The sequence below is a fragment of the Pelodiscus sinensis genome, chromosome 2 (genome assembly GCF_052426305.1).
Source record: "Pelodiscus sinensis isolate ZL-2025 chromosome 2, ASM5242630v1, whole genome shotgun sequence".
Lineage (NCBI taxonomy): Eukaryota > Metazoa > Chordata > Testudines > Trionychidae > Pelodiscus > Pelodiscus sinensis.
In genome coordinates, this window is record NC_143053.1 from 264,196,946 (window position 1) to 264,210,263 (window position 13,318).

General features: G+C 71.0%; 1 protein-coding gene across 4 annotated transcripts in view; it reads left to right on the forward strand.

Annotated features, from left to right (window-relative positions):
* SLC4A2 (solute carrier family 4 member 2) overlaps positions 1-13,318 on the forward strand; it is a 118,203-nt gene that overhangs the window by 80,648 nt on the left and 24,237 nt on the right. For all 4 annotated transcript variants that reach the window (XM_089776867.1, XM_089776868.1, XM_089776869.1 and 1 more), the window contains 8 exons: positions 1,064-1,229; positions 3,433-3,647; positions 5,686-5,810; positions 5,937-6,148; positions 6,453-6,589; positions 9,647-9,827; positions 10,349-10,484; positions 10,773-10,950. In XM_089776867.1, coding sequence (XP_089632993.1) covers positions 1,064-1,229; positions 3,433-3,647; positions 5,686-5,810; positions 5,937-6,148; positions 6,453-6,589; positions 9,647-9,827; positions 10,349-10,484; positions 10,773-10,950 — 1,350 coding nt within the window. The remainder of the gene's footprint in view (positions 1-1,063; positions 1,230-3,432; positions 3,648-5,685; positions 5,811-5,936; positions 6,149-6,452; positions 6,590-9,646; positions 9,828-10,348; positions 10,485-10,772; positions 10,951-13,318) is intronic.

Consider the following 13,318-nt stretch of genomic DNA (forward strand, 5'->3'; position numbering starts at 1 on the left):
GGGTGCGAGGTGCGCAGGGGCAGGGTGCACAGGGTGGGGTGCGCAGGGGGCGGGGGGGGGTTTGCAGGGGGCGGGGTGTACAGGGGCGGGGTGTGCAGGGTCGGGGTGTACAGGGGCGGGGTGTACAGGGGCGGGGTGTGCAGGGGCGGGGTGTACAGGGGCAGGGTGTGCAGGGGCGGGGTGTGCAGGGTGCGAGGTGCACAGGGGCGGGGTGCGCAGGGCGGGGTGCGCAGGGGCAGGGTGTGCAGGGGCGGGGTGTACAGGGGCAGGGTGTGCAGGGGTGGGGTGTACAGGGGCGGGGTGTGCAGGGGGCGGGGTGTACAGGGGCAGGGTGTGCAGGGGCGGGGTGTACAGGGGCAGGGTGTGCAGGGGGGGGGGTGTGGGGGGCGGGGTGTGCAGGGGCGGGGTGTACAGGGGCAGGGTGTGCAGGGGCGGGGTGTGCAGGGTGCGAGGTGCACAGGGGCGGGGTGTGCAGGGGCGGGGTGTACAGGGGCGGGGTGTGCAGGGGCGGGGTGTACAGGGGCAGGGTGTGCAGGGGCGGGGTGTGCAGGGTGCGAGGTGCACAGGGGCGGGGTGCGCAGGGCGGGGTGTACAGGGGCAGGGTGTGCAGGGGGCGGGGTGTACAGGGGCAGGGTGTGCAGGGGCGGGGTGTACAGGGGCAGGGTGTGCAGGGGTGGGGTGTACAGGGGCGGGGTGTGCAGGGGCGGGGTGTACAGGGGCAGGGTGTGCAGGGGCGGGGTGTACAGGGGCGGGGTGTGCAGGGGCGGGGTGTGCAGGGGCGGGGTGTGCAGGGTGCGAGGTGCACAGGGGCGGGGTGCGCAGGGCGGGGTGCGCAGGGGCCAGGGTGCACAGGGCGGGGTTTGCAGGGGGCGGGGTGTGCAGGGGCGGGGTGTGCAGGGGCGGGGTTTACTGTGGAGGGGCCTGGGCGCTGGACTGTAAATCAGCGCCGGCCCCTGGTTGGCCTGGGACGGTTGCCGCGGGGCGGGTGTGGGGCACAGCCCACAGCTGCCGGGCGCCCCAGGCATCCCCTGAGGGCGCTGCCCCCTGCCCCGTGTTTGCGCAGCCCGAGACGGACGCCCTGGGCCCCGGCTCGCCCGGGCCGGCGGAGGAGGAGGAGACGGACCTGAACAAGACGCTGGGGGTGGAGCGCTTTGAGGGGATCCTGCAGGACTCGCACCCGCGCAATGGGGAGGAGGCCGGACGCAGCTACGGCGAGGAGGATTTCGAGTGTGAGCGCCGGGGGCGGGCGGGACGGGCCCGGCTCATTGGTCCTGGGCGCCCCGGGGGATGCACTGCCCTGGCTCGCTGGGCCCGGGGCACCTCAGTGCAGGCGGGTGACTGAAGGGGTGTGGGGGCCTGGCGGGGGTCCAGCAGGCAGGGGTTGGGCAGGGGTCATGCAGGTAAGGCGGGGTCAGGCGGGGAGGGGGCAGGTGGGTAGGGATCAGGCAGGCGGGTCAGGCGGGGTCAGGCGGGGAGGGGGCAGGTGGGTAGGAATCAGGCAGGTGGGTCAGGCGGGGTCAGGCGGGGAGGGGGCAGGTGGGTAGGGATCAGGCAGGCGGGTCAGGCGGGGTCAGGCGCGTCAGGCGGGGAGGGGGCAGGTGGGTAGGGATCAGGCAGGTGGGTCAGGTGGGGTCAGGCGGGGAGGGGGCAGGTGGGTAGGGATCAGGCAGGCGGGTCAGGCGGGGTCAGGCGGGGAGGGGGCAGGTGGGTAGGGATCAGGCAGGTGGGTCAGGCGGGGTCAGGCGGGGAGGGGGCAGGTGGGTAGGGATCAGGCAGGCGGGTCAGGCGGGGTCAGGCAGGGAGGGGGCAGGGGGGGCAGGTGGGTAGGGATCAGGCAGACGGGTCAGGGGGGGTCAGGCGGGGAGGGGGCAGGTGGGTAGGGATCAGGCAGGTGGGTCAGGGGGGGGTCAGGCGGGGAGGGGGCAGGTGGGTAGGGATCAGGCAGGCGGGTCAGGCGGGGTCAGGCAGGGAGGGGGCAGGTGGGTAGGGATCAGGCAGACGGGTCAGGGGGTCAGGCGGGGAGGGGGCAGGTGGGTAGGGATCAGGCAGGCGGGTCAGGCGGGGTCAGGCGGGGAGGGGGCAGGTGGGTAGGGATCAGGCAGGCGGGTCAGGCGGGGTCAGGCGGGGAGGGGGCAGGTGGGTAGGGATCAGGCAGGCGGGTCAGGTGGGGTCAAGCGGGGAGGGGGCAGGTGGGTAGGGATCAGGCAGGCGGGTCAGGCGGGGTCAGGCGGGGAGGGGGCAGGTGGGTAGGGATCAGGCAGGCGGGTCAGGCGGGGTCAGGCGGGGAGGGGGCAGGTGGGTAGGGATCAGGCAGGCGGGTCAGGCGGGGTCAGGCGGGGAGGGGGCAGGTGGGTAGGGATCAGGCAGGCGGGTCAGGCGGGGTCAGGCGGGGAGGGGGCAGGTGGGTAGGGATCAGGCAGGCGGGTCAGGCGGGGTCAGGCGGGGAGGGGGCAGGTGGGTAGGGATCAGGCAGGCGGGTCAGGCGGGGTCAGGTGGGGAGGGGGCAGGTGGGTAGGGATCAGGCAGGCGGGTCAGGTGGGGAGGGGGCAGGTGGGTAGGGATCAGGCAGGCGGGTCAGGTGGGGTCAGGCGGGGAGGGGGCAGGTGGGTAGGGATCAGGCAGGTGGGTCAGGCGGGGTCAAGCGGGGAGGGGGCAGGTGGGTAGGGATCAGGCAGGCGGGTCAGGCGGGGTCAGGCGGGGAGGGGGCAGGTGGGTAGGGATCAGGCAGGTGGGTCAGGTGGGGTCAGGCGGGGAGGGGGCAGGTGGGTAGGGATCAGGCAGGTGGGTCAGGTGGGGTCAGGCGGGGAGGGGGCAGGTGGGTAGGGATCAGGCAGGCGGGTCAGGTGGGGTCAGGCGGGGAGGGGGCAGGTGGGTAGGGATCAGGCAGGCGGGTCAGGTGGGGTCAGGCGGGGAGGGGGCAGGTGGGTAGGGATCAGGCAGGCGGGTCAGGCGGGGTCAGGCGGGGAGGGGGCAGGTGGGTAGGGATCAGGCAGGCGGGTCAGGCGGGGTCAGGCGGGGAGGGGGCAGGTGGGTAGGGATCAGGCAGGCGGGTCAGGTGGGGTCAGGCGGGGAGGGGGCAGGTGGGTAGGGATCAGGCAGGCGGGTCAGGTGGGGTCAGGCGGGGAGGGGGCAGGTGGGTAGGGATCAGGCAGGCGGGTCAGGCGGGGTCAGGCGGGGAGGGGGCAGGTGGGTAGGGATCAGGCAGGCGGGTCAGGTGGGGTCAGGCGGGGAGGGGGCAGGTGGGTAGGGATCAGGCAGGCGGGTCAGGCGGGGTCAGGCGGGGAGGGGGCAGGTGGGTAGGGATCAGGCAGGCGGGTCAGGCGGGGTCAGGCGGGGAGGGGGCAGGTGGGTAGGGATCAGGCAGGCGGGTCAGGCGGGGTCAAGCGGGCAAGGTCCCTCCCCAGCTCAGTTCTGTGCCCCCTGTTTGCCCAGATCACCGCCAGTCGTCCCACCACATTCACCACCCGCTCTCCACGCACCTGCCCCCCGGGGCCCGCCGGAAGAAGGGGGTGCCGAGGGGCAAGGCGCCGCGGCGGGGGGCGTCCGTGCCGGGGGAAACGCCCACCATCGAGGAGGCGGAGGAGGAGGATGACGCTGGCGACACGGAGTCTGAGCACTGGGCCGAGGAGCTGCCCACGGGGGTGCAGGTGAGGAGCAGGGCTGGGGGCCCGAGGGCCCGGCAGGAGCAGCAAGCGGGGCTGGAGGCGGAGCAGACGCTCAGACCCCCGCTCCGCCCTGCGCTCCCCCCGCTCCGCCCCACACTCCCCCCGTTCCGCCTCGCGCTCCCCCCGCTCCGCCCCGCGCTCCCCCCGCTCCGCCCTGCGCTCCCCCCGCTCCGCCCCGCGCTCCCCCCGCTCCGCCCCGCGCTCCCCCCGCTCCGCCCTGCGCTCCCCCCGCTCCGCCCCACACTCCCCCCGTTCCACCTCGCGCTCCCCCCGCTCCGCCCCGCGCTCCCCCCGCTCCGCCCTGCGCTCCCCCCGCTCCGCCTCGCGCTCCCCCCGCTCCGCCCTGCGCTCCCCCCGCTCCGCCTCGCGCTCCCCCCGCTCCGCCCTGTGCTCCCCCCGCTCCGCCTCGCGCTCCCCCCGCTCCGCCCTGCCCCCCCCGCTCCGCCTCGCGCTCCCCCCGCTCCGCCTCGCGCTCCCCCCGCTCCGCCCTGTGCTCCCCCCGCTCCGCCTCGCGCTCCCCCCGCTCCGCCCTGTGCTCTCCCCCCGCTCCGCCCCGCGCTCCCCCCGCTCCGCCCTGTGCTCTCCCCCCGCTCCGCCCCGCGCTCCCCCCGCTCCGCCCTGTGCTCCCCCCGCTCCGCCTCACGCTCCCCCCGCTCCGCCCCGCGCTCCCCCCGCTCCGCCCCGCGCTCCCCCCGCTCTGCCCTGCTCTCCCCCCGCTCCGCCCCGCTCTCCCCCCGCTCCCCCCTGTGCTCTCCCCCCGCTCCGCCCTGCGCCCCCCCCGCTCCGCCTCACGCTCCCCCTGCTCCGCCCCGCGCTCCCCCCGCTCCGCCCCGCGCTCCCCCCGGTCCGCCCTGCGCTCCCCCCGCTCCCGCTCCGCCCCGCGCTCTCCCCCGCTCCGCTCCGCCCTGCGCTCCCCCTGCTCCGCCCCGCGCACTCCCCCGCTCCACCCCGCGCTCTCCCCCCGCTCCACCCCATGTTCTCCGCCCGCTCCGCCCTGCGCTCCCCCCGCTCTGCCCCGCGCTCTCCCCCCACTCCGCCCTGCGCTCCCCCCGCTCCGCTCCGCCCCGCGCTCTCCCCCGCTCCGCTCCGCCCCTGCGATCCCCCCTGCTCCGCCCCGCGCACTCCCCCGCTCCACCCCCGCGCCTCTCCCCCCGCTCCACCCCCATGTTCTCCGCCCGCTCCACCCCTGCGCTCTCCCCCGCTCTGCCCCGCGCTCTCCCCCCTCCGCCCTGCGCTCCCCCCGCTCCGCTCCGCCCCGCGCTCTCCCCCGCTCCGCTCCGCTCCGCCCTGCGATCCCCCTGCTCCGCCCCCCGCGCACTCCCCCCCGCTCCACCCCGCGCTCTCCCCCCGCTCCACCCCATGTTCTCCGCCCGCTCCGCCCTGCGCTCCCCCCGCTCCACTCCGTCCTGCGCTCCCCCCACTCCGCTCCGCCCTGCGCTCCCCCCACTCCGCCCCGCGCTCTCCCCCCACTCCGCCCCGCGCGCTCCCCCCACTCCGCCCTGCAGCCCCCCCGCTCCACCCCCGCGCTCTCCCCCCGCTCCGCTCTGCCCTGCGCTCCCCCCGCTCCACCCCGCACTCTCCCCGCTCTGCCCCGCGCTCTCCCCCCGTGCTCTCCCCCCGCTCCACCCCATGTTCTCCCCCCGCTCCGCCCTGCGCTCCCCCCACTCCGCCCCGCACTCTCCCCTGCTCCGCTCTGCACTCTCCCCGCGCTCCCCTGTTCCGCCCCGCGCTCTCCCCCCACTCTGTCCCGCGCTCCCCCCACTCCGCCCCGCGCTCTCTCCCCGCTCTGCCCCGCGCTCTCCCCCCACTCCGTCCTGCGCTCCCCCCACTCCGCTCTGTGCTCTCCCCCCCGCTCTCCTCCTGCTCTTCCCCAGCTCCGCCCCGCGCTCTGCCCCCCGCTCTCCCCCCGCTCTGCCCGCGCTCAGACCCACACTCAGACCCGTGCTCTGCCCCACGCTCTGCCCAATGCTCCGCCCCACGCTCAGACCCATGCTCTGCCCCACACTGTGTCCCTTCCCAGTTCTTCTTGCAGGAGGATGAGGCTGCTGAGCGCGGCCCAGAGCAGCCAGCTACCCCAACATCTCTGCCGAGCTCCCCGCTGGGGCCGGGTGGGGGCAGTGTGGCCAAGGACCGCCAGGGAGCCAGGTGAGCAAGCGTCAGGGGCGGGGCAGGCAGGGATTTGGCAGAGGGAGCCCGGGGGCTGGGCTCAGGGGCCGGCAATCAGTGAGGGGGCCCAGCCTGGATCCCGGCTGAGGCAGGTGCCTGTTCCAGCCTCAGGGTTGCGGAGGAGCGTGGGGCGGATGAGCCCAGCTCCCCAGGCCGCCCGGCTCCCAAGGCCCAGCCGGGGCACCGGAGCTACAACCTGAACGAGCGGCGCCGCATCGGCAGCATGACGGGGGTGGAGCAGGCCCAGTACCAGAAGGTGCCCACGGACGAATCGGAGGCCCAGACGCTGGCCTCGGCCGACCTGGACTACATGAAGAGTGAGTGCCCGGCCCGCAGGGCCCCGGGGGGCGTGGGCCTGACGGGAGGATAGTCAGTCGTGCTCCTCACCCGCTGGCTGCACCACCGGTCCCCTGGGGTCCAGAGCGGAGGGTCTGGCAGACTCCCCACAGGCCCCCTGCCATGTTTCCCCACAGGCGGGCCAGTGTGTGATCCCTGCCTCCCTCCTGCTGGCAGGCGGTGACCCGTGGCTCTGTCGCCTGGGCCAGCAGGGGCAGAAGCTGCCGCTGAGACATGCCCTGGCCCCCTGCGCCAGGCTCAGCACTGCTGCCCATCTCCCCGCAGGCCACCGGTTCGAGGATGTGCCCGCCGTGCGCCGGCACCTGGTGCGCAAGAGCGCCAAGGCCCAGGTCGTCCACGCCAGCAGAGGCCACGCGGAGCCCAGTGCCCGGCCCAGGAAGCATGACCGGCAGCCACACGAGGTGACTGGGGCGGGGAACCATGGGGTCTGGGGCTGTCACGGGGTGTGGGGGGTCCCCAGGCCCTGCCCCCACCCGCAGCCAGATGGGACGCTCAGGCGGCAGGTAGCAGAGAAGGTGTGCTGGTCCCAGGGACACAGCGTAGCTCAGAATTGTTACAGGGACCTGGCGCAGCCAGTACAATCCATCTGGGGGGGAAAGAGCGGCCTGGCCCTGGCCCCCCAAACCAGCGAGGCTCCCTCCTGCCCCAGCCAGCCGAAAACTAACTCCCGCTCCCAGGCCACCCGCCCCTGCTTTGTCCTGTTTCCAGGCCCGAGGTGCCACCTGCCCTCACCTGGGCCTCAGGTGTGTGAGGGTATGTCTACACTACAAAGTTAGTTCGAACTAACGGACGTTAGTTCGAACTAACTTTAATAGGTGCTACACTAGCGCTCCGCTAGTTCGAATTTGAATCGAACTAGCGGAGCGCTTAGTTCGAACTAGGTAAACCTCATTTTACGAGGACTAACGCCTAGTTCGAACTAGCTAGTTCGAACTAAGGGCTGTGTAGCCCTTTAGTTCGAACTAGTGGGAGGCTAGCCCTCCCCAGGTTTCCCTGGTGGCCACTCTGGCCAACACCAGGGAAACTCTATGCCCCCCTCCCGGCCCCGGACCCCTTAAAGGGGCACGGGCTGGCTACGGTGCCCGTGCCAGGTGCAAGCCTGCCAGCACCCAGCTAGCAGACCCTGCACCTGGCACGGCACAGAGCCACCGACCCGATGCCCCCCAGCCCACCCCCTCTTGCCGGGACCAGGCTGGCGGCTCCCGGGAGTTTGCCCTGGACCGCAAGAGGCGGGCACCTTCCTGGGCTAGTGCGGACATCGTGGACCTCGTCCACGATCTCCGCACTAGGCACAGGAAAGTGGCCGTCTAGGGCAGGAGAGCTGCCAGCCTGGCCACCCAGGACCAGGTGTGCATGAAAATCAAGGGGGTCCACTGAGACCCCCGACACTGAGCCCTGAGCTTACAATGGCCGTCCTGGGTCAGACCAAAGGTCCATCTAGCCCAGTAGCCTGTCTGCCAACAGCGGCCAACCCTAGGGACCCTGGAGGGGATGGACCGAAGACAATGACCAAGCCATTTGTCTCGTGCCATCCCTCTCCAGCCTTCCACAAACTTTGGGCAGGGACACCACTCCTACCCTCTGGCTAATAGGACTCCATGGCCCCAACCTCCATGACTTGATCTCACTTCCCTTTAAACTCTGTTCTAGTTGTAGCCTTCACAGCCTCCTGCAGCAAGGAGTTCCACAGGTTAACTATTTGCTTTGTCAAGAACAACAACTTTCTCTTACTAGTTTGAAGCCTGCTACCCATTCCTTTCCTTTGGTGTCCTCTAGTCCTTCTTTATGGGAACTCAGGAAGAACTTTTCTGAATGCACCCTCTCCACCCAACCCCTTCTTTTAGAGACCTCTATCCTGTCCCCTCTCCGTCTCCTCTTTTCTAAGCTGAACAGTCCCAGTCTCTGTAGCCTTTCTTCATCTGGGACCTGTTCCCAACCCTGATCATGTTAGTTGCCCTCCCCTCTCCCAGCCTTTCTCTTCCCCTCTCCCACCTCCTTTTCCCAGTCCCCCCCAGTTTTGTTCAATAAAGACAGAGTCAATGTTGGAAGAAACGTTATCTTTATTTTGTACATCAATAAGAAGGGGGGCTAGGGAAGGTAAGTGGAAGGAGGTGAGGGAGGAATGGGGTACGAGCCCCCGATGGGGAGGACTGGGCTGGCTCTGCGGGCTTCTGGGGGTGGAAGCTCTCCTGCAGCCCCCCACTTACTCCCTCTCCCCAGATGGCAGCCTGCGGCAAGTGCAGCCGGGCTGATGGCCGAGTGGTGTGATGTGCCCAGTGTGGGCACTCAGGGCACTCCAAGCCAGAACTTCTTTGCAAGCGGGGCACCCCTTAGAACTGTGTGTCCGGGGTGGGGTCGGGACCCTTTAAGCGCAGCCCTCGGCTAGCCTGAGACAGCATCTCCATGCTCTAAGTCCTCCTTTTATGCCCTGCCGGCACTGCTTCCGGCCATCCTTAAGCCCTGTCCAGAGTCCACTCAATGTGGACTTACTAGTTCGAACTAGCAAAACGCTAGTTCGAACTAGTTTTTAGTTCTAGATGCGTTAGTTCGAACTAGCTTAGTTCGAATTAACTAATTCGAACTAAGTTAGTTCGAACTAGCGCTGTAGTGTAGACGTACCCTGAGACTGGACACGCTTCCCCAGTGAACCGTGCCAGCCTCCCCTCCTCATGCAGCTAGTGCTGCAGGGCCTGGGGAAACTGAGGCACACACACACGGAGTTACTCCAGAACAGCCCAGCACAACAAAACCACCAGTGAATGCAAACCCGGAGTGAACAGAGGATGACAAGAGTGGACAAAATCCCCATGCCATCATGGGGGGCCATGGGGCAGGGTCTAGGGGGTGGAGAACTGCAGCGTCTAGGGAATGGGGGGCCATGGGGCAGGGTCTGGGGGTGGGGAGCTGTCTGAGGTACACGGCCCCGGGGGCTGGGGGAAGGGGCACCGGGGGCAGGGCCCGGAGGCAGGGGAAGGGGCGCCGGGGGGCAGGGCCGGGGGCAGGGGAAGGGGCGCCGGGGGCAGGGCCCGGGGGCTGGGGAAGGGGCGCCGGGGGGCAGGGGAAGGGGCGCCGGGGGGCAGGGCCGGGGGGCTGGGGAAGGGGCGCCGGGGGGCAGGGCCGGGGGGCAGGGGAAGGGGCGCCGGGGGGCAGGGCCGGGGGCAGGGGAAGGGGCGCAGGGGGCAGGGCCGGGGGCAGGGGAGGGGCGCCGGGGGGCAGGGCCGGGGGGCAGGGGAAGGGGCGCCGGGGGGCAGGGCCGGGGGGCAGGGGAGGGGCGCGGGGGGGCAGGGCCGGGGGGCTGGGGAGGGGCGCCGGGGGGCAGGGCCGGGGGGCAGGGGAAGGGGCGCCGGGGGCAGGGCCGGGGGGCAGGGGAGGGGCGCCGGGGGGCAGGGCCGGGGGGCTGGGGAAGGGGCGCCGGGGGGCAGACCCCCGGGGACAGGCCCTGCTGACCCCCCCGGCAGGTCTTCGTGGAGCTGAACGAGCTGGTGGCGGACAAGAACCGGGAGCTGCAGTGGAAGGAGACCGCTCGCTGGATCAAGTTCGAGGAGGACGTGGAGGAGGAGACCGACCGCTGGGGGAAGCCCCACGTGGCTTCGCTGAGTTTCCGTAGCCTGCTGGAGCTGCGCAAGACCCTCTCCCACGGTGGGTGGGTGGGTGGGAGGGAGCAGCCCCAGCCTGCCCCACGGCAGCCAGGGGGCAGCAGTGGGGCGCAGCGTGGAGGAGGTGGGGGGTTCCAGGGGGCAGCCCCCTGGCCAGAGCAGGATGCTGTAGCTGGGGTCAGCTGGGGAGGGCTCCCAGCAGGTTGGGTAGGGGGCTCCAGCAGGGTCTGGCTGCGGCTTGGGGGGCTGGGTGGGGCAGGCAGGGACGAGGTGGGGGGGCACGAAGGAGCAGCGCCCCCCCAAATGCCATGGGGCGGAGGGGCAAGAGGGCAGCAGCCGGCAGAGCTGTCCCCCCCCAGGCCATGCTCCTTGGGGGGCCCGTCGAGCCCTTGTGGTGGAGGGGCTGGGGGAGCGGAGCAGATGGGGGCTCAGGTGCGGGAGCTGGGGGGCAGGAGGAGGCGTGGCCTGGGGTGGGGCGGGGCTGTCGCGGGCCAGGGGAGGCGGGAAGTGGCCACGTGTCCCGGCTGTGGCCCGGCCGGGTGCTCACCGCGCGGCTGCGCCCAGGCGCCGTGCTCCTGGACCTGGAGCAGAAGACGCTGCCGGGGGTGGCGCACCAGGTGGTGGAGCAGATGATCATCTCGGACCAGATCCGGGCCGAGGACCGCGCCAACGTGCTGCGGGCGCTGCTGCTCAAGCACAGGTGAGCTGCCCCGCGCCGGGAGGGAGCCGCGGGCCCGGTACCCTTCCGGGCATCACTGGGGAGCAGGCCCAGGGGCGGGGTGAGGGGCACCGGCCCTTTGGCATCCTGGCTCTGCTCCCGCCTCGGAGCCGCTCCCAGGCAGGCTCAGCCACTCGGCCCCAGGGCAGTGAGGGGGGTGGCCCCCGGGTGTGGGCTGGCCGGAGTCCAGGGAGCCCCCCACGTCCCAGCCGCCCCCCGGCCCCCATCCCCCCTCCTGACAAGCAGACGCTTCCCCGCCTTGTCCCGCAGCCACCCCAGCGACGAGAAGGACTTCTTCCCCCGCAACATCTCGGCCGGCAGCCTGGGCTCCCTGCTGGGGCATCACCACGGCGCCAACCACGTGGGCGAAGGGGAGCCAGCGGTCACGGAGCCGCTCATCGGCAGCCACGCCCCCGCGCACGAGACCCGGCTCCACGTGGAGCGCGAGGTGAGTGGGCCTGGGAATGGGCCGGGCGGGGCTCTGCACTGGCCCCACGGAGCCCCAGGGAGCCTCCCCGGCAAATCCCCCCCACACCCCAGCGCTCCCTGTGCCCCCCCAGCCCCACCTCACACAGGGGAGAGGTGATAACCCATCCCCCACCTCCCCTCACACACCCCAGTGCTCCCTGTGCCCCCCAACCCCCTCACACAGGGGAGAGGTTATAACCCATCCCCCACCTCCCCTCAGACACCCCAGTGCTCCCTGTGCCCCCCAACCCCCCTCACACAGGGGAGAGGTTATAACCCATCCCCCACCTCCCCTCAGACACCCCAGTGCTCCCTGTGCCCCCAGCCCCCCTTACACAGGGGAGAGGTTATAACCCATCCCCCACCTCCCCTCAGACACCCCAGTGCTCCCTGTGCCCCCAGCCCCCTTACACAGGGGAGAGGTTATAACCCATCCCCCACCTCCCCTCAGACACCCCAGCGCTCCCTGTGCCCCCCAGCCCCCCTTACACAGGGGAGAGGTTATAACCCATCCCCCACCTCCCCTCACACACCCCAGTGCTCCCTGTGCCCCCCCAGCCCCCCCTTACACAGGGGAGAGGTGATAACCCATCCCCCACCTCCCCTCAGACACCCCAGTGCTCCCTGTGCCCCCCAGCCCCCCTCACACAGGGGAGAGGTTATAACCCATCCCCACCTCCCCTCAGACACCCCAGTGCTCCCTGTGCCCCCAGCCCCCTCACACAGGGGAGAGGTGATAACCCATCCCCCACCCCCCCTCAGACACCCCAGCGCTCCCTGTGCCCCCCAGCCCCCCTCACACAGGGGAGAGGTTATAACCCATCCCCCACCTCCCCTCAGACACCCCAGTGCTCCCTGTGCCCCCCAGCCCCCCCCCACACAGGGGAGAGGTTCTAACCCATCCCCCACCTCCCCTCCGACACCCCAGTGCTCCCTGTGCCCCCCAGGCCCCCCTTACACAGGGGAGAGGTTATAACCCATCCCCCACCTCCCCTCAGACACCCCAGTGCTCCCTGTGCCCCCCAGGCCCCCCTTACACAGGGGAGAGGTTATAACCCATCCCCCACCTCCCCTCAGACACCCCAGTGCTCCCTGTGCCCCCCAGCCCCCCTTACACAGGGGAGAGGTTATAACCCATCCCCCACCTCCCCTCAGACACCCCAGTGCTCCCTGTGCCCCCCAGCCCCCTCACACAGGGGAGAGGTTATAACCCATCCCCCACCTCCCCTCAGACACCCCAGTGCTCCCTGTGCCCCCCAGCCCCCTCACACAGGGGAGAGGTTATAACCCATCCCCCACCTCCCCTCAGACACCCCAGAGCTCCCTGTGCCCCCCAGCTCCCCTTACACAGGGGAGAGGTTATAACCCATCCCCCACCTCCCCTCACACACCCCAGTGCTCCCTGTGCCCCCCAGCTCCCCTCACACAGGGGAGAGGTTATAACCCATCCCCCACCTCCCCTCACACACCCCAGTGCTCCCTGTGCCCCCCAGCCCCACCTCACACAGGGGAGAGGTTATAACCCATCCCCCACCTCCCCTCACACACCCCAGTGCTCCCTGTGCCCCCCAGCCCCCTCACACAGGGGAGAGGTTATAACCCATCCCCCACCTCCCCTCACACACCCCAGCGCTCCCTGTGCCCCCCCAGCCCCACCTCACACAGGGGAGAGGTTATAACCCATCCCCCACCTCCCCTCAGACACCCCAGTGCTCCCTGTGCCCCTCAGCCCCCCTCACACAGGGGAGAGGTTATAACCCATCCCCCACCCCCCTCAGACACCCCAGTGCTCCCTGTGTCCCCCAGCCCCCTCACACAGGGGAGAGGTTATAACCCATCCCCCACCTCCCCTCACACACCCCAGTGTTCCCTGTGCCCCCCAGCCCCTCTCACACAGGGGAGAGGTTATAACCCATCCCCCACCTCCCCTCAGACACCCCAGTGCTCCCTGTGCCCCCCAGCCCCCTCACACAGGGGAGAGGTTATAACCCATCCCCCCACCTCCCCTCAGACACACCAGTGCTCCCTGTGCCCCCCAGGCCCCCTCACACAGGGGAGAGGTTATAACCCATCCCCCACCTCCCCTCACACACCCCAGTGTTCCCTGTGCCCCCCAGCCCCCCTTACACAGGGGAGAGGTTATAACCCACCCCCACCTCCCCTCACACACCCCAGTGTTCCCTGTGCCCCCCAGCCCCCCCTTACACAGAGGAGAGGTTATAACCCATCCCCCACCTCCCCTCGGACACCCCAGTGCTCCCTGTGCCCCCCAGCCCCCCTTACACAGGGGAGAGGTTATAACCCATCCCCCACCTCCCCTCACACACCCCAGTGTTCCCTGTGCCCCC